General features: G+C 46.1%; 1 protein-coding gene across 2 annotated transcripts in view; it reads right to left on the minus strand.

Moving 5' to 3' along the window:
* rnf34b (ring finger protein 34b) overlaps positions 1-16350 on the minus strand; it is a 28634-nt gene extending 12284 nt beyond the window's left edge. The window contains exon 1 of one of the 2 annotated variants that reach the window (XM_072659236.1): positions 16243-16350. In XM_072659236.1, the coding sequence (XP_072515337.1) occupies positions 16243-16248 (6 nt within the window). In that variant the 5' untranslated portion in view covers positions 16249-16350. Of the gene's footprint in view, positions 1-15992; positions 16071-16242 lie in introns of those variants that run through there. The other variant, XM_072659237.1, reaches the window with a different exon arrangement.
* Positions 16351-21118: the final 4768 nt, after the last annotated feature.

Here is a 21118-nt window from a genome sequence, read left to right on the forward strand (position 1 = left end):
ACACCACTGTAACTGCAGATACCTTTGTCTTTATGCTGCTGTACAATCCCAAACCCAACTCAACACCACCCAACGGAACACAACCCAAACCCAACTCAACATCACTTACCTCAACACCACCCAACGGAACACACCCCAAACCCAACTCAACATCACTTACCTCAACACCACCCAACGGAACACACCCCAAACCCAACTCAACATCACTTACCTCAACACCACCCAACAGAACACAACCCAAACCCAACTCAACATCACTTACCTCAACACCACCCAGCAGAACACAACCCAAACCCAACTCAACATCACTTACCTCAACACCATCCAACAGAACACAACCCAAACCCAACTCAACACCACCCAGCAGAACACAACCCAAACCTAACTCAACACCACCCAACAGAACACAACCCAAACCCAACAGAATTCAATCCAAACCCAACTCAACACCACACAGCAGAACCCAACTCAACACCACCCAGCAGAACACAACCCAAATCCAACTCAAAACCACCCAGCAGAACACAACCCAAACCCAACACCACATCACCCAGCAGAACACAACTTAAACCCAACTCAACACCACCCAACAGAACACAACCCAAACCCAACAACATCACTTACCTCAACACCACCCAACAGAACACAACCCAAACCCAACTCAACATCACTTACCTCAACACCACCCAGCAGAACACAAAATCAAAAAAAAAAAAATCAAATTTTATTTGTCACATACATAGTCATACACAGTATAACTTGCAGTGAAATGCTTTTTTGACAGTCTGCTCACATCAAGCTATACAATAAAAAATCTACATTTAAACTTAACTAACCCTTAACTTAATGAAATAAAGTGCAAAAGTGCAAAAGAAAAATAAAATAAAAATGAAGTTAAAGAATAGAATATAAAAATGAAAATATAGAAATATAAGCAAAAAAAAAGTACAGAATACAAATATATATACAGAGATGAAATAGTGCGTGTCTGTGTGTGTGTGTGTGTGTATATATACATACATATACATATGTACATATTTATCTGTATGTGAGTGTATGTGTGAGTTAAAATAAATATTTCCATTGTTGTCCGTAGTGTGTTTTCCGTGAGCCATGGTTGTGTATTGTAGGGAGTGAGGGTCCAGTTTGTGTATGTAGATACTTTGATTTAGTGTCCTAAGTCCCTGTCCCCATTCAAGGCACGGATGGCTTGTGGAAAGAAGCTCCTCCTCATTCTCTCTGTGTTAGCCTTCAGGGTTCTTAAGCGTTTCCCCGAGGGCAACAGAGAGAACAGTCCATTGTTGGGATGACTGGGGTCCTTCACAATCTTCTTGGCTTTGGTCAAACACCGCTTCTTGTAGATGGACTGCAGGTCAGGAAACTCCATCCTAGTGATTCGCTCTGCTGAACGTCTCACTCGTCGTAGCGCTTGCCTGTCCTGCTTGGTGCTGTTCCCAAACCAGACTGTGATGTTCCCCGTGAGGATGCTCTCGATGGTGCAGGAGTAGAAGGATCGTAGTACCTTGGAGGGCAGTCTGAAGTCCCTCAGTCGTCTCAGGTGGTATAGGCGCTGACGAGCCTTCTTCGTTATGGTGTTGATGTGGCAACTCCATGACAGGTCCTGAGAGATGGTCACTCCAAGGTATTTGAAGCTTCCTACCCTATCCACCGCCGTTCCACTGATGTGGACAGGTTGGTAGCTCCTCTGCTGTTTCCTGCTAAAGTCCACAATCAGCTCCTTCGTTTTGCTGGCATTTAGCTGGAGATTATTATCCTGGCACCAGTTCTCCAGGGTTCTAATCTCTTCCAGGTAGGCCTTCTCGTTGTTTCCTGAGATCAGGCCCACCACAACTGTGTCGTCAGCAAACTTAATGATGTTGGTGGAGCTGGAAGTGGCTTTGCAGTCTGAGGTGTACAGCGAGTACAGCAGAGGGCTAAGGACACAGCCCTGAGGGGCTCCGGTACTGAGGGTGAGGGTGGGTGAGACATGCTTGCCTACCCGAACAGCTTGTGGTCTGTTAGTCAGGAAGTTGGAGATCCAGTCACAGATGGATGGGTGGAGACCTAGATCTTCCAGCTTTGTGGTGAGTCTTGAGGGAATAATAGTGTTAAATGCTGAACTGTAGTCCACAAACAGCATTTTAACATAATTACCCCTCCCAGCATCCAGATGTGTCATCGATGTGTGGAGAAGGTGAGTGATGGCATCATCTGTGGAACGGTTTGGACGGTATGCAAACTGAAACGGGTCCAGGGTGTCGGGCAGCGTGGATGTGATGAAGTCTCTCACCAGCTTCTCGAAGCACTTCATCACGACTGATGTGAGGGCGACTGGGCGGTAGTCGTTGAGGCAGGCTGGCTGTGGTTTCTTCGGGACAGGAACGATGATGGACTGTTTGAAGCACGATGGAACAATCCCCTGCGTCAGTGAGAGATTGAAGATGTCCGTGAATACCGGGGCTAGCTGATCTGCACAGGCTTTTAGGACTCGACCACAGATGCCATCGGGTCCCGCAGCCTTCCTGGTATTCACTCTTCTGAACACCCGCCGTACATCTCTCTCTGTGATGGTGAAGGCTCTTTGTTCTCTGACGTGCTCCTCTATATCAGCTGTGCCGGTGTCACTGTAGTTAACGTTGCCGGCTGCAGCATCAAAGCGAGCATAAAAGGTGTTTAGCTCGTTCGCCAGAGACAAGTCTGCACTTCCCAGTCCACAGGGTGGGCTCCTACAGTCTGTTATTGTTCTCAGTCCCTGCCACAGGCTCCTAGAGTCGTTTTGCTGGAACTGGGACTCTAGTTTCCTCCCGTAGCGCTGCTTCGCCTCCTTTACCGCCTTCCTTACTCCATATGACGCAGACTTGTATTCCTGCATATCTCCGCTGATCAGTCCCGTGTTGTAGGCAGCAGTGCGGGCATTCAGAGCCTCCCGGATGCTTTTATCCGCCCAGGGCTTCTGATTGGGAAATGTTTTGATTGTAGATTTCTGGACGGTGTCGTCCGCTACTTTCCCGTTAAAACCCACGACTGCTTCCGTAAACATGTTGACGTCATCGGAGCTGCGCCAGAACATGTCCCAGTCCGCGTCATCAAGAGCGTCCTGCAGCGTGGCCACTGATTGGTCCGTCCAGCGCTCGACCTCTCTCACCACCGGAAGCTCTTGCTTCAGCCTTTGTTTATATTTTGGTAGGAGAAAGATGGCGGCGTGGTCTGACTTTCCAAACGGTGGTACTGACTGCGCTTTGTAGCTGTCTTTGTGTGTGGTGTAGCAGTGATCCAAAGTCCGGTGGCCCCGGGTGGGGCAGGTGATGTGTTGGTGAAAGTTCGCTGCCACACTTTTGAGGTTGGCGTTGTTAAAATCCCCAACAACAGTGAGTACAGCGTCCTTATGGTGGGTTTGGATCTGTGTGAGTGTGTCGTGAAGCTCACACAGCGCGGTGTCCTTCTGCACATCGGGTGGAATGTACACTGTACAGACGATGACCGAGGTGAATTCCCGAGGAAGATAGAAGGGACGAAACTTTAGGGCGAGCAGCTCCAGGTTTGGTGTGCAGGAGCGTACGAGGGTCACAACATTAGCACTGTCGCACCACTTGTTCACCATGATACATACTCCACCACCTCTTGACTTCCCCGACTCCACAGTTCTGTCCATGCGATGTACCGAGAAGAACTCGGCCGGCTGGCTGGCGTGGTCCGGTATCGCTGGGTTCAGCCATGTCTCGGTGAAACAGAGGAGGTTGCAGTCCCGAATGTCTCTCTGGAACTTGATTCTGGCCCGGAGGTCGTCGAGTTTGTTGTCTAGAGACTGGACGTTGGCTAGGAGAATACTAGGCAGAGGTGCCCTGTGTGCCCTGGCTCTCAGTCTGTCTCTGACGCCGGCTTGCTTTCCTCGGTGTCGCTTCTTGCGGAGTTCGGCGTCCCGTCCTTTGTCCTCCTTCAGGATTTCTCTCGGCCAGCTTGGATCCGGAGTTAGCAGCGATTTAAGGTGAGTGAATTGTAAATTAACATAAAGAAGAGTCTCACGGTCGTATACAATACGAGCCATGATGAAAAGGGTTGAATAAAATAGCTAAAAACACTAAATTTAACTAAAAAAAAGCTAGATGTGGTAAGAGCAGTCGTTACGGCGGCCGTCGTCAGCGGCGCCATCTTGAAACAAGTCAAGTCAAACCCAACACCACAAGTCAAACCCAACACCACAAGTCAAACCCAAGTCAAACCCAACACCACCCAACAGAACTCAATCCAAACCCAACTCAACATCACTTACCTCAAAACCACCCAGCAGAACACAAGTCAAACCCAACACCACCAAACAGAACTCAAACCAAAGCCAACTCAACATCACCCAGCAGAACACAACCCAAACCCAACACCACCCAAACCCAACTCAACATCACCCAGCAGAACACAACTTAAACCCAACTCAACACCACCCAACAGAACACAACCCAAACCCAACAACATCACTTACCTCAACACCACCCAACAGAACACAAGTCAAACCCAACACCACCAAACAGAACTCAAACCAAAGCCAACTCAACATCACCCAGCAGAACACAACCCAAACCCAACACCACCCAAACCCAACTCAACATCACCCAGCAGAACACAACTTAAACCCAACTCAACACCACCCAACAGAACACAACCCAAACCCAACAACATCACTTACCTCAACCCAAACCCAACAGAACTCAATCCAAACCCAACTCAACACCACACAGCAGAACACAACTTAAACCCAACTCAACACCACCCAACAGAACACAAGCCAAACCCAACACCACCCAGCAGAACACAACTTAAATCCAACTCAACACCACCCAACAGAACACAACCCACACCCAACACCACCCAGCAGAACATAACTTAAACCCAACTCAACACCACCCAGCAGAACACAACTTAAACCCAACTCAACATCACTTACCTCAACACAACCCACACCCAACACCACCCAGCAGAACACAACCCAAACCCAACACCACCCAACAGAACACAAGCCAAACCCAACTCAACATCACCCAACTCAACACCACCCAGCAGAACACAACCCAAACCCAACTTGACACCACCCAGAATAACACAACTTAAACCCAACTTGACACCACCCAGTAGAACACAACCCAAATCCAACTCAACACCACCCAGCAGAACACAACTTAAAACCAACTCAACACCACCTAAACCCAACTCAACACCGCCCAACAGAACACAACCCAAACCCAACTCAACACCACCCAACGGAACACAACCAAAACCCAACTCAACACCACCCAGAATAACGCAACCCAAACACAACTACACCACCCAGAATAACACAACCCAACTCAACACCACCCAGCAGAACACAACTTAAACCCAACTCAACACCACCCAGAATAACGCAACCCAAACCCAACTCTACACCACCCAGCAGAACACAACACAAACCCAACTCAACACCACCCAACGGAACACAACCAAAACCCAACTCAACATCACTTACCTCAACACCACCCAGCAGAACACAAGTAAAACCCAACACCACCCAACAGAACTCAATCCAAACCCAACTCAACACCACCCAACAGAACTCAATCCAAACCCAACACCACCCAGCAGAACACAAGCCAAACCCAACACCACCCAGCAGAACACAACCCAAACCCAACTCAACACCACCCAGCAGAACACAAGTAAAACCCAACACCACCCAACAGAACTCAATCCAAACCCAACTCAACACCACCCAACAGAACACAACCCAAACCCAACTCAACACCACCCAGCAGAACACAACAAACCCAAACCCAACTCAACACCACCCAACAGAACACAACCCAAACCCCACACAGCAGAACACAACCCAAATCCAACTCAACTCCACCCAGCAGAACACAAGACAACCCCAACAGAACTCAATCCAAACCCAACTCAACACCACCCAGCAGAACACAACCCAAATCCAACTTAACTCCACCCAGCAGAACACCACCCAACAGAACACAACCCAAACCCAACTCAACATCACCCAGCAGAACACAACCCAAATCCAACTTAACTCCACCCAGCAGAACACCACCCAACAGAACACAACCCAGACCTAACTCAACATCACCCAACAGAACACAACTCAAACCCAACTCAACACCACCCAACAGAACACAACCCAAACCCAACTCAACACCACCCAACAGAACACAACCCAAACCCAACTCAACACCACCCAGCAGAACACAACTCAAACCCAACTCAACATCACTTACATCAACACCACCCAGCAGAACAAAAGTCAAACCCAACACCACCCAACAGAACTCAATGCAAACTCAACTCAACACCACCCAGCAGAACACAACCCAAACCTAACTCAACACCACCCAACAGAACACAACCCAAACCCCACAAAGCAGAACCCAACTCAACACCACCCAGCAGAACACAACCCAAATCCAACTTAACTCCACCCAGCAGAACACCACCCAACAGAACACAACCCAAACCCAACTCAACACCACCCAACAGAACACAACCCAAACCCAACTCAACACCACCCAGCAGAACACAACTTAAACCCAAACCCAACTCAACACCACCCAGCAGAACACAACCCAAACCCAACTCAACATCACTTACATCAACACCACCCAGCAGAACAAAAGTCAAACCCAACACCACCCAACAGAACTCAATGCAAACCCAACTCAACACCACCCAGCAGAACACAACTTAAACCCAACTCAACACCACCCAGAATAACGCAACCCAAACCCAACTCTACACCACCCAGCAGAACACCACCCAACGGAACACAACCAAAACCCAACTCAACATCACTTACCTCAACACCACCCAGCAGAACACAAGTAAAACCCAACACCACCCAACAGAACTCAATCCAAACCCAACTCAACACCACCCAGCAGAACACAACCCAAACCCAACTCAACACCACCCAGCAGAACACAACTTAAACCCAACTCAACACCACCCACCAGAACTCAACCCAAACCCAACTCAACACCACCCAACAGAACTCAATCCAAACCCAACGTAACACCATCCAGCAGAACACAACCCAAACCCAACTCAACATCACTTACATCAACATCACCCAGCAGAACAAAAGTCAAACCCAACACCACCCAACAGAACTCAATCCAAACCCAACTGAACACCACCCAACAGAACTCAATCCAAACCCAACGTAACACCATCCAGCAGAACACAACCCAAACCCAACTCAACATCACTTACATCAACACCACCCAGCAGAACAAAAGTCAAACCCAACACCTCCCAACAGAACTCAATGCAAACTCAACTCAACACCACCCAGCAGAACACAACCCAAACCTAACTCAACACCACCCAACAGAACACAACCCAAACCCCACACAGCAGAACCCAACTCAACACCACCCAACAGAACTCAATCCAAACCCAACTTAACTCCACCCAGCAGAACACCACCCAACAGAACACAAACCAAACCCCACACAGCAGAACCCAACTCAACACCACCCAGCAGAACACAACCCAAATCCAACTTAACTCCACCCAGCAGAACACCACCCAACAGAACACAACCCAAACCCAACTCAACACCACCCAACAGAACACAACTCAAACCCAACTCAACACCACCCAACAGAACTCAATCCAAACCCAACACCACACAGCAGAACACAAGCCAAACCCAACACCACCCAGCAGAACACAACCCAAACCCAACTCAACACCACCCAGCAGAACACAAGTAAAACCCAACACCACCCAACAGAACTCAATCCAAACCCAACTCAACACCACCCAGCAGAACACCACCCAACAGAACACAACCCAAACCCAACTCAACACCACCCAACAGAACACAACCCAAACCCCACACAGCAGAACCCAACTCAACACCACCCAGCAGAACACAAACCAAATCCAACTCAACTCCACCCAGCAGAACACCACCCAACAGAACACAACCCAAACCCAACTCAACATCACCCAGCAGAACACAACCCAAATCCAACTTAACTCCACCCAGCAGAACACCACCCAACAGAACACAACCCAAACCTAACTCAACATCACCCAACAGAACACAACCCAAACCCAACTCAACACCACCCAACAGAACACAACCCAAACCCAACTCAACACCACCCAGCAGAACACAACTCAAACCCAACTCAACATCACTTACATCAACACCACCCAGCAGAACAAAAGTCAAACCCAACACCACCCAACAGAACTCAATGCAAACTCAACTCAACACCACCCAGCAGAACACAACCCAAACCTAACTCAACACCACCCAACAGAACACAACCCAAACCCCACAAAGCAGAACCCAACTCAACACCACCCAGCAGAACACAACCCAAATCCAACTTAACTCCACCCAGCAGAACACCACCCAACAGAACACAACCCAAACCCAACTCAACACCACCCAACAGAACACAACCCAAACCCAACTCAACACCACCCAACAGAACACAACCCAAACCCAACTCAACACCACCCAGCAGAACACAACTTAAACCCAACTCAACATCACTTACCTCAACACAACCCACACCCAACACCACCCAGCAGAACACAACTTAAACCCAACTCAACACCACCCAGAATAACGCAACCCAAACCCAACTCTACACCACCCAGCAGAACACCACCCAACGGAACACAACCAAAACCCAACTCAACATCACTTACCTCAACACCACCCAGCAGAACACAAGTAAAACCCAACACCACCCAACAGAACTCAATCCAAACCCAACTCAACACCACCCACCAGAACTCAACCCAAACCCAACTCAACACCACCCAACAGAACTCAATCCAAACCCAACGTAACACCATCCAGCAGAACACAACCCAAACCCAACTCAACATCACTTACATCAACATCACCCAGCAGAACAAAAGTCAAACCCAACACCACCCAACAGAACTCAATCCAAACCCAACTGAACACCACCCAACAGAACTCAATCCAAACCCAACGTAACACCATCCAGCAGAACACAACCCAAACCCAACTCAACATCACTTACATCAACACCACCCAGCAGAACAAAAGTCAAACCCAACACCACCCAACAGAACTCAATGCAAACTCAACTCAACACCACCCAGCAGAACACAACCCAAACCTAACTCAACACCACCCAACAGAACACAACCCAAACCCCACACAGCAGAACCCAACTCAACACCACCCAGCAGAACACAACCCAAATCCAACTCAACACCACCCAACAGAACACAACTCAAACACAACTCAACACCACCCAACAGAACTCAATCCAAACCCAACTTAACTCCACCCAGCAGAACACCACCCAACAGAACACAAACCAAACCCCACACAGCAGAACCCAACTCAACACCACCCAGCAGAACACAACCCAAATCCAACTTAACTCCACCCAGCAGAACACCACCCAACAGAACACAACCCAAACCCAACTCAACACCACCCAACAGAACACAACTCAAACCCAACTCAACACCACCCAACAGAACTCAATCCAAACCCAACACCACACAGCAGAACACAAGCCAAACCCAACACCACCCAGCAGAACACAACCCAAACCCAACTCAACACCACCCAGCAGAACACAAGTAAAACCCAACACCACCCAACAGAACTCAATCCAAACCCAACTCAACACCACCCAGCAGAACACCACCCAACAGAACACAACCCAAACCCAACTCAACACCACCCAACAGAACACAACCCAAACCCCACACAGCAGAACCCAACTCAACACCACCCAGCAGAACACAAACCAAATCCAACTCAACTCCACCCAGCAGAACACAAGACAACCCCAACAGAACTCAATCCAAACCCAACTCAACACCACCCAGCAGAACACAACCCAAATCCAACTTAACTCCACCCAGCAGAACACCACCCAACAGAACACAACCCAAACCCAACTCAACATCACCCAGCAGAACACAACCCAAATCCAACTTAACTCCACCCAGCAGAACACCACCCAACAGAACACAACCCAAACCTAACTCAACATCACCCAACAGAACACAACCCAAACCCAACTCAACACCACCCAACAGAACACAACCCAAACCCAACTCAACACCACCCAGCAGAACACAACTCAAACCCAACTCAACATCACTTACATCAACACCACCCAGCAGAACAAAAGTCAAACCCAACACCACCCAACAGAACTCAATGCAAACTCAACTCAACACCACCCAGCAGAACACAACCCAAACCTAACTCAACACCACCCAACAGAACACAACCCAAACCCCACAAAGCAGAACCCAACTCAACACCACCCAGCAGAACACAACCCAAATCCAACTTAACTCCACCCAGCAGAACACCACCCAACAGAACACAACCCAAACCCAACTCAACACCACCCAACAGAACACAACCCAAACCCAACTCAACACCACCCAACAGAACACAACCCAAACCCAACTCAACACCACCCAGCAGAACACAACTTAAACCCAACTCAACATCACTTACCTCAACACAACCCACACCCAACACCACCCAGCAGAACATAACTTAAACCCAACTCAACACCACCCAACAGAACACAACCCAAACCCAACACCACCCAACAGAACACAAGACAAACCCAACTCAACATCACCCAACTCAACACCACCCAGCAGAACACAACCCAAACCCAACTCAACACCACCCAGCAGAACACAACTTAAACCCAACAACACCCAACAGAACTCAATGCAAACCCAACTCAACACCACCCAGCAGAACACAACTTAAACCCAACTCAACACCACCCAGAATAACGCAACCCAAACCCAACTCTACACCACCCAGCAGAACACAACACAAACCCAACTCAACACCACCCAACGGAACACAACCAAAACCCAACTCAACATCACTTACCTCAACACCACCCAGCAGAACACAAGTAAAACCCAACACCACCCAACAGAACTCAATCCAAACCCAACTCAACACCACCCAGCAGAACACAACTTAAACCCAACTCAACACCACCCACCAGAACACAACCCAAACCCAACTCAACACCACCCAGCAGAACACAACTTAAACCCAACTCAACACCACCCACCAGAACTCAATCCAAACCCAACTGAACACCACCCAACAGAACTCAATCCAAACCCAACGTAACACCATCCAGCAGAACACAACCCAAACCCAACTCAACATCACTTACATCACCACCCAGCAGAACAAAAGTCAAACCCAACACCACCCAACAGAACTCAATGCAAACTCAACTCAACACCACCCAGCAGAACACAACCCAAACGTAACTCAACACCACCCAACAGAACACAACCCAAACCCCACACAGCAGAACCCAACTCAACACCACCCAGCAGAACACAACCCAAATCCAACTCAACACCACCCAACAGAACACAACTCAAACCCAACTCAACACCACCCAACAGAACTCAATCCAAACCCAACACCACCCAACAGAACACAACCCAAACCCAACTTAACACCACCCAGCAGAACACAACCCAAACCCAACTCAACACCACCCAACAGAACACAACCCAAACCAACACCACCCAACCCCAACTCAACATCACCCAACAGAACACAACCCAAACCCAACACCACCCAGCAGAACACAACTTAAACACAACTCAACACCACCCAGCAGAACACAACCCAACTCAACACCACCCAACAAAACACAACCCAAACCCAACTTGACACCACCCAGCAGAACACAACTCAACACCACCCAGAATAACACAACCCAAACCCAACTCAACACCACCCAACAGAACTCAATCCAAACCCAACTCAACACCACACAGCAGAACACAACCCAAACCTAACTCAACACCACCCAACAGAACACAACCCAAACCCCACACAGCAGAACCCAACTCAAAACCACCCAGCAGAACACAACCCAAATCCAACTCAACACCACCCAACAGAACACAACTCAAACCCAACTCAACACCACCCAACAGAACTCAATCCAAACCCAACTTAACTCCACCCAGCAGAACACCACCCAACAGAACACAACCCAAACCCCACACAGCAGAACCCAACTCAACACCACCCAGCAGAACACAACCCAAATCCAACTTAACTCCACCCAGCAGAACACCACCCAACAGAATACAACCCAAACCCAACTCAACATCACCCAACAGAACACAACTCAAACCCAACTCAACACCACCCAACAGAACTCAATCCAAACCCAACACCACACAGCAGAACACAAGCCAAACCCAACACCACCCAGCAGAACACAACCCAAACCCAACTCAACACCACCCAGCAGAACACAAGTAAAACCCAACACCACCCAACAGAACACAACCCAAACCCAACTCAACACCACCCAACAGAACACAACCCAAACCCCACCCAGCAGAACACAAACCAAATCCAACTCAACTCCACCCAGCAGAACACAAGACAACCCCAACAGAACTCAATCCAAACCCAACTCAACACCACCCAACAGAACACAACCCAAACCCCACACAGCAGAACCCAACTCAACACCACCCAGCAGAACACAAACCAAATCCAACTCAACTCCACCCAGCAGAACACAAGACAACCCCAACAGAACTCAATCCAAACCCAACTCAACATCACCCAGCAGAACACAACCCAAATCCAACTTAACTCCACCCAGCAGAACACCACCCAACAGAACACAACCCAAACCTAACTCAACATCACCCAACAGAACACAACTCAAACCCAACTCAACACCACCCAACAGAACACAACCCAAACCCAACTCAACACCACCCAGCAGAACACAACCCAAACCCAACTCAACACCACCCAGCAGAACACAACTCAAACCCAACTCAACATCACTTACATCAACACCACCCAGCAGAACAAAAGTCAAACCCAACACCACCCAGCAGAACACAACCCAAACCTAACTCAACACCACCCAACAGAACACAACCCAAACCCCACAAAGCAGAACCCAACTCAACACCACCCAGCAGAACACAACCCAAATCCAACTTAACTCCACCCAGCAGAACACCACCCAACAGAACACAACCCAAACCCAACTCAACACCACCCAACAGAACACAACCCAAACCCAACTCAACACCACCCAACAGAACACAACCCAAACCCAACTCAACACCACCCAGCAGAACACAACTTAAACCCAACTCAACATCACTTACCTCAACACAACCCACACCCAACACCACCCAGCAGAACATAACTTAAACCCAACTCAACACCACCCAACAGAACACAACCCAAACCCAACACCACCCAACAGAACACAAGCCAAACCCAACTCAACATCACCCAACTCAACACCACCCAGCAGAACACAACCCAAACCCAACTCAACACCACCCAGCAGAACACAACTTAAACCCAACACCACCCAACAGAACTCAATGCAAACCCAACTCAACACCACCCAGCAGAACACAACTTAAACCCAACTCAACACCACCCAACAGAACACAACCCAAACCCAACACCACCCAACAGAACACAAGCCAAACCCAACTCAACATCACCCAACTCAACACCACCCAGCAGAACACAACCCAAACCCAACTCAACACCACCCAGCAGAACACAACTTAAACCCAACACCACCCAACAGAACTCAATGCAAACCCAACTCAACACCACCCAGCAGAACACAACTTAAACCCAACTCAACACCACCCAGAATAACGCAACCCAAACCCAACTCTACACCACCCAGCAGAACACAACACAAACCCAACTCAACACCACCCAACGGAACACAACCAAAACCCAACTCAACATCACTTACCTCAACACCACCCAGCAGAACACAAGTAAAACCCAACACCACCCAACAGAACTCAATCCAAACCCAACTCAACACCACCCAGCAGAACACAACCCAAACCCAAACCCAACACCACCCAGCAGAACACAACTTAAACCCAACTCAACACCACCCACCAGAACTCAATCCAAACCCAACTGAACACCACCCAACAGAACTCAATCCAAACCCAACGTAACACCATCCAGCAGAACACAACCCAAACCCAACTCAACATCACTTACATCAACACCACCCAGCAGAACAAAAGTCAAACCCAACACCACCCAGCAGAACACAACCCAAACCTAACTCAACACCACCCAACAGAACACAACCCAAACCCCACACAGCAGAACCCAACTCAACACCACCCAAACCCCACACAGCAGAACCCAACTCAACACCACCCAGCAGAACACAACCCAAATCCAACTCAACTCCACCCAGCAGAACACAAGACAAACCCAACACCACCCAACAGAACACAAGCCAAACCCAACTCAACATCACCCAACTCAACACCACCCAGCAGAACACAACCCAAACCCAACTCAACACCACCCAGCAGAACACAACTTAAACCCAACACCACCCAACAGAACTCAATGCAAACCCAACTCAACACCACCCAGCAGAACACAACTTAAACCCAACTCAACACCACCCAGAATAACGCAACCCAAACCCAACTCTACACCACCCAGCAGAACACAACACAAACCCAACTCAACACCACCCAACGGAACACAACCAAAACCCAACTCAACATCACTTACCTCAACACCACCCAGCAGAACACAAGTAAAACCCAACACCACCCAACAGAACTCAATCCAAACCCAACTCAACACCACCCAGCAGAACACAACCCAAACCCAACTCAACACCACCCAGCAGAACACAACTTAAACCCAACTCAACACCACCCACCAGAACTCAATCCAAACCCAACTGAACACCACCCAACAGAACTCAATCCAAACCCAACGTAACACCATCCAGCAGAACACAACCCAAACCCAACTCAACATCACTTACATCAACACCACCCAGCAGAACAAAAGTCAAACCCAACACCACCCAACAGAACTCAATGCAAACTCAACTCAACACCACCCAGCAGAACACAACCCAAACCTAACTCAACACCACCCAACAGAACTCAATCCAAACCCCACACAGCAGAACCCAACTCAACACCACCCAGCAGAACCCAACCCAAATCCAACTTAACTCCACCCAGCAGAACACCACCCAACAGAACACAACCCAAACCTAACTCAACACCACCCAACAGAACACAACTCAAACCCAACTCAACACCACCCAACAGAACTCAATCCAAACCCAACTCAACACCACCCAGCAGAACACAACACAAACCCAACTCAACACCACCCAACGGAACACAACCAAAACCCAACTCAACATCACTTACATCAACACCACCCAACAGAACTCAATCCAAACCCAACACCACACAGCAGAACACAAGCCAAACCCAACACCACCCAACAGAACACAACCCAAACCCAACTTAACACCACCCAGCAGAACACAACCCAAACCCAACTCAACACCACCCAACAGAACACAACCCAAACCAACACCACCCAACCCCAACTCAACACCACCCAGCAGAACACAACCCACACCCAACACCACCCAGCAGAACACAACTTAAACACAACTCAACACCACCCAGCAGAACACAACCCAACTCAACACCACCCAACAGAACACAACCCAAACCCAACTTGACACCACCCAGCAGAACACAACTCAACACCACCCAGAATAACACAACCCAAACCCAACTCAACACCACCCAGCAGAACACAACCCAAACCCAACTCAACACCACCCAACAGAACTCAATCCAAACCCAACTCAACACCACCCAGCAGAACACAACTTAAACCCAACTCAACACCACCCAGCAGAACACAACCCACACCCAACACCACCCAGCAGAACACAACTTAAACACAACTCAACACCACCCAGCAGAACACAACCCAAACCCAACTCAACACCACCCAGCAGAACACAACCCACACCCAACACCACCCAGCAGAACACAACCCAAACCCAACTCAAGCACAGCCTAAACCAGGCCCAGCACCATAAATGAGCACCACAGACCCAGAACAGCCAAAGCAGGACAGCAGAAGCTCAGGATCTCTCAGCCCAGCTCCAGAACCCCACCAGCACCGCCATTAGGAGGCCGGGCTGATCTCCTCCTCCTTCTCCTCCTCCTCCTCCTCCTGACTGCTGCAGCGCGGTCCTCCCCCCGGCGCTGAGGAGGAGAGGGTCGTGTTTATGGGGCGCGCGGAGGCCGGTAAAGGTGTGTTCAGGTGAGAAAGAGCGCGCGCGAGAGAGAGAAAGAGAGTACCTTCATCGCTGCTCCGGGCTGACCACTGACCGCTGACCGCTGACCGCTCCTCCGCTCCGCCGGGATCAGCCGCAGCTCCGCAGCTCCATCGCGCCGCTTCTCCTACTGTGTTTGGGGATAAGAGCATGACGTAATGGACCAGTGCGCCCCCACCAATCAGCGCACAGTGCGAGCTACTGCTATCTATAGCAGCCAATGGAGTCTGGGAAATCGGCGGGGGGGCGGGGCTTGGGAGACCAGATCGAGTTGATGATGCAAGCCGATAATCGATCACGTTCACGTTCACGCTACGGACTGGCGCGCGCTGTTTATAGTAATAACAGGTGAGTTTATAAGAAATAGGTTTTTATGATTATTAATATGACGTCATTCGTGCAGACCGGGCCTGCTGGCTGTATTTACTGATGAACAGCGCTTAAAGCAGCAGTCCTACATTTACTTAAAGGGGAACTCCACCCATTCCTCAGAACTGTGGTTGGGTTCGGGGGGGGGGGGGGGGGGGGGGCTCATGATGCTTTGTTTGCAGACATTAAGAAACAAATGTATCCCTTTAAGATCAGTCAGCAGTTTATTAATAACCACTTTTTCTTTTCTCTCATGATCAATCATGAACGTAACTCATCTGTAACTCATCTGTAACTCATCTATAACTCATCTGTAACTCATCTGTAACTCATCTGTAAATCATCTATAACTCATCTATAACTCATCTGTAACTCATCTATAACTCATCTATAACTCATCTGTAACTCATCTGTAAATCATCTATAACTCATCTGTAACTCATCTATAACTCATCTGTAACTCATCTGGAAATCATCTATAACTCATCTATAACTCATCTGTAACTCATCTATAACTCATCTGTAACTCATCTGTAAATCATCTATAACTCATCTATAACTCATCTGTAACTCATCTGTAACTCATCTGTAACTCATCTATAACTCATCTGTAACTCATCTGTAAATCATCTATAACTCATCTGTAAATCATCTATAACTCATCTGTAAATCATCTGTAACTCATCTGTAACTCATCTATAACTCATCTGTAACTCATCTGTAAATCATCTATAACTCATCTGTAACTCATCTGTAACTCATCTATAACTCATCTGTAAATCATCTATAACTCATCTGTAAATCATCTGTAACTCATCTATAACTCATCTGTAAATCATCTGTAAATTATCTATAACTCATCTGTAACTCATCTGTAAATCATCTATAACTCATCTATAACTCATCTGTAAATCATCTATAACTCATCTGTAACTCATCTATAACTCATCTGTAACTCATCTGTAAATCATCTATAACTCATCTGTAAATCATCTATAACTCATCTATAACTCATCTGTAAATCATATATAACTCATCTGTAAATCATCTGTAAGTTATCTATATCTCATCTGTAAATCATCTATAACTCATCTGTAAATCATCTGTAACTCATCTATAACTCATCTATAATGCATCTATAACGCATCTATAACTCATCTGTAACTCATCTGTAAATCATCTATAACTCATCTATAACTAATCTGTAACTCATCTATAACTCATCTGTAAATCATCTGTAACTCATCTGTAACTCATCTGTAAATCATCTATAACTCATCTGTAACTCATCTGTAACTCATTTGTAACTCATCTGTAACTCATCTGTAAATCATCTGTAACTCATCTGTAACTCATCTGTAACTCATCTGTAAATCATCTATAACTCATCTGTAAATCATCTGTAACTCATCTATAATGCATCTATAACGCATCTATAACTCATCTGTAACGCATCTGTAACTCATCTGTAACTCATCTATAACTCATCTGTAAATCATCTGTAAATCATCTGTAACTCATCTATAACTCATCTGTTAATTATCTGTAACTCATCTATAACTCATCTGTAACTCATCTGTAACTCATCTATAACTCATCTGTAACTCATCTGTAACTCATCTGTAACTCATCTATAACTCATCTATAACTCATCTATAACTCATCTGTAAATCATCTATAACTCATCTGTAAATCATCTGTATCTCATCTATAACTCATCTATAACTCATCTGTAACTCATCTGTAAATCATCTATAACTCATCTGTAACTCATCTATAACTCATCTGTAAATCATCTATAACTCATCTGTAAATCATCTGTAACTCATCTATAACTCATCTGTAAATCATCTGTAAATTATCTATAACTCATCTGTAACTCATCTGTAAATCATCTATAACTCATCTATAACTCATCTGTAAATCATCTATAACTCATCTGTAACTCATCTATAACTCATCTGTAACTCATCTGTAAATCATCTATAACTCATCTGTAAATCATCTATAACTCATCTATAACTCATCTGTAAATCATCTATAACTCATCTGTAAATCATCTGTAAGTTATCTATATCTCATCTGTAAATCATCTATAACTCATCTGTAAATCATCTGTAACTCATCTATAACTCATCTATAATGCATCTATAACGCATCTATAACTCATCTGTAACTCATCTGTAAATCATCTATAACTCATCTATAACTAATCTGTAACTCATCTATAACTCATCTGTAAATCATCTGTAACTCATCTGTAACTCATCTGTAAATCATCTATAACTCATCTGTAACTCATCTATAACTCATTTGTAACTCATCTGTAACTCATCTGTAAATCATCTGTAACTCATCTGTAACTCATCTATAACTCATCTGTAACTCATCTGTAACTCATCTGTAAATCATCTATAACTCATCTGTAACTCATCTATAACTCATCTGTAAATCATCTATAACTCATCTGTAAATCATCTGTAACTCATCTATAACTCATCTGTAAATCATCTGTAAATTATCTATAACTCATCTGTATATCATCTGTAAATCATCTGTAAATTATCTATAACTCATCTGTAACTCATCTGTAAATCATCTATAACTCATCTATAACTCATCTGTAAATCATCTATAACTCATCTATAACTCATCTTTAACTCATCTGTAAATCATCTATAACTCATCTGTAAATCATCTGTAACTTATCTATAACTCATCTATAACTCATCTGTAAATCATCTGTAACTCATCTATAACTCATCTATAACGCATCTATAACGCATCTATAACTCATCTGTAACTCATCTGTAACTCATCTATAACTCATCTGTAACTAATCTGTAACTCATCTATAACTCATCTGTAAATCATCTGTAAATCATCTGTAACTCATCTGTAACTCATCTGTAAATCATCTGTAACTCATCTATAACTCATCTGTAACTCATCTATAACTCATCTATAACGCATCTGTAACTCATCTATAACTCATCTGTAACTCATATATAACTCATCTATAACGCATCTATAACGCATCTGTAACTCATCTATAACTCATCTGTAAATCATCTGTAAATCATCTGTAACTCATCTATAACTCATCTGTAAATCATCTAACTCATCTATAACTCATCTGTAACTCATCTGTAAATCATCTGTAACTCATCTATAACTAATCTGTAACTCATCTATAGCTCATCTATAACGCATCTATAACTCATCTGTAACTCATCTGTAACTCATCTTTAACTCATCTGGAAATCATCTATAACTCATCTATAACTCATCTTTAACTCATCTTTAACTCATCTTTAACTCATCTGGAAATCATCTATAACTTATCTATAACTCATCTATAACTCATCTGTAACTCATCTGTAACTCATCTTTAACTCATCTGTAAATCATCTGTAACTCATCTGTAACTCATCTGTAAATCATCTGTAACTCATCTGTAACTCATCTGTAACTCATCTGTAAATCATCTGTAACTCATCTGTAACTTTTATAGATGATTGAAGATGATTTAGAGATGAGAATAGGAAATGTTTATTTGAAGGGGCTCTAGATCCTAATTATCCTGCTCAGAACTAATGATTATATCAGCAGGTCTCACTTTTTGTCGCCATGTTCGCAGAAGTTGAGGAGAGTCATGCCTAATTCAGGGGGGCCGTGTTTTAAGAGGGGCACTGCCCCCCCCCCCAAACAGCCACTGCCTCAGGCAGCCAGAGCCCTACACATGTTTAGTTATGAGGAAACAAAATCTGCACTAACCTTTCTTCAGAAAGTGTGTGTGTGTAAAGAGGCTTCTTGAAGCATGCTTTAAAGAAGGCAATGGTTCTATAAAGAAATCTTTGAATTTGGGGAGAAGCTTTTCTAGCTGGCTGTGTGAAGACGGTCCGGGTGGGGTGTGTGTAGTCCTGCTGTCTTCCCCTGGTATTGTTATTAAACCGGTAAACGGATGCGGTCAGAATCTCCATCTTATTGATTTTGTCTTCACAGTTTTATTGATTGATTTTCTTTTTTAATCAGCTCCTCATATCGATGCTCCAAACTGACCTGGAATAAAATCTTCTCATGAAGAAAAGAAGCCGGTCATTGAGCAGCGCTGTAACTCACTGTTCCTCAGGCTGGAGATATCAGCTGCTGCAGAATCACCACTTCACCTGGACTTCCATCCTTCTCGCCCCTGAAGTGGCTGAAATCAGACTGACCAATCCCAGCTTCCCACTAATCTTCACCCCTAAAACAGACTGACCAATCCCAGCTTCCTATTTGCTGGAAGCTGTAGTTTGATCTGTCTCTGAGCTGGATGGTGTCATATAAAAATGTAATATTTGCATCCAGTGTTAAACAACACCGCAGGTTTGGTGGCAGACCGGCACATTTTCAGGTGAGCAATAGTTTTGGACCAGGCAGTCTTATGGGAAAGGAAGTGGCGATGATTACGGGACCTGTGTGTTCCTAACTGGCTGTATCAAACTGGAGATGCACAGACATCACCAAATTCTTCCTCAGGGACGCTCTTC

The sequence above is a fragment of the Salminus brasiliensis genome, chromosome 16, assembly GCF_030463535.1.
Source record: "Salminus brasiliensis chromosome 16, fSalBra1.hap2, whole genome shotgun sequence".
NCBI classification, from domain to species: domain Eukaryota; kingdom Metazoa; phylum Chordata; class Actinopteri; order Characiformes; family Bryconidae; genus Salminus; species Salminus brasiliensis.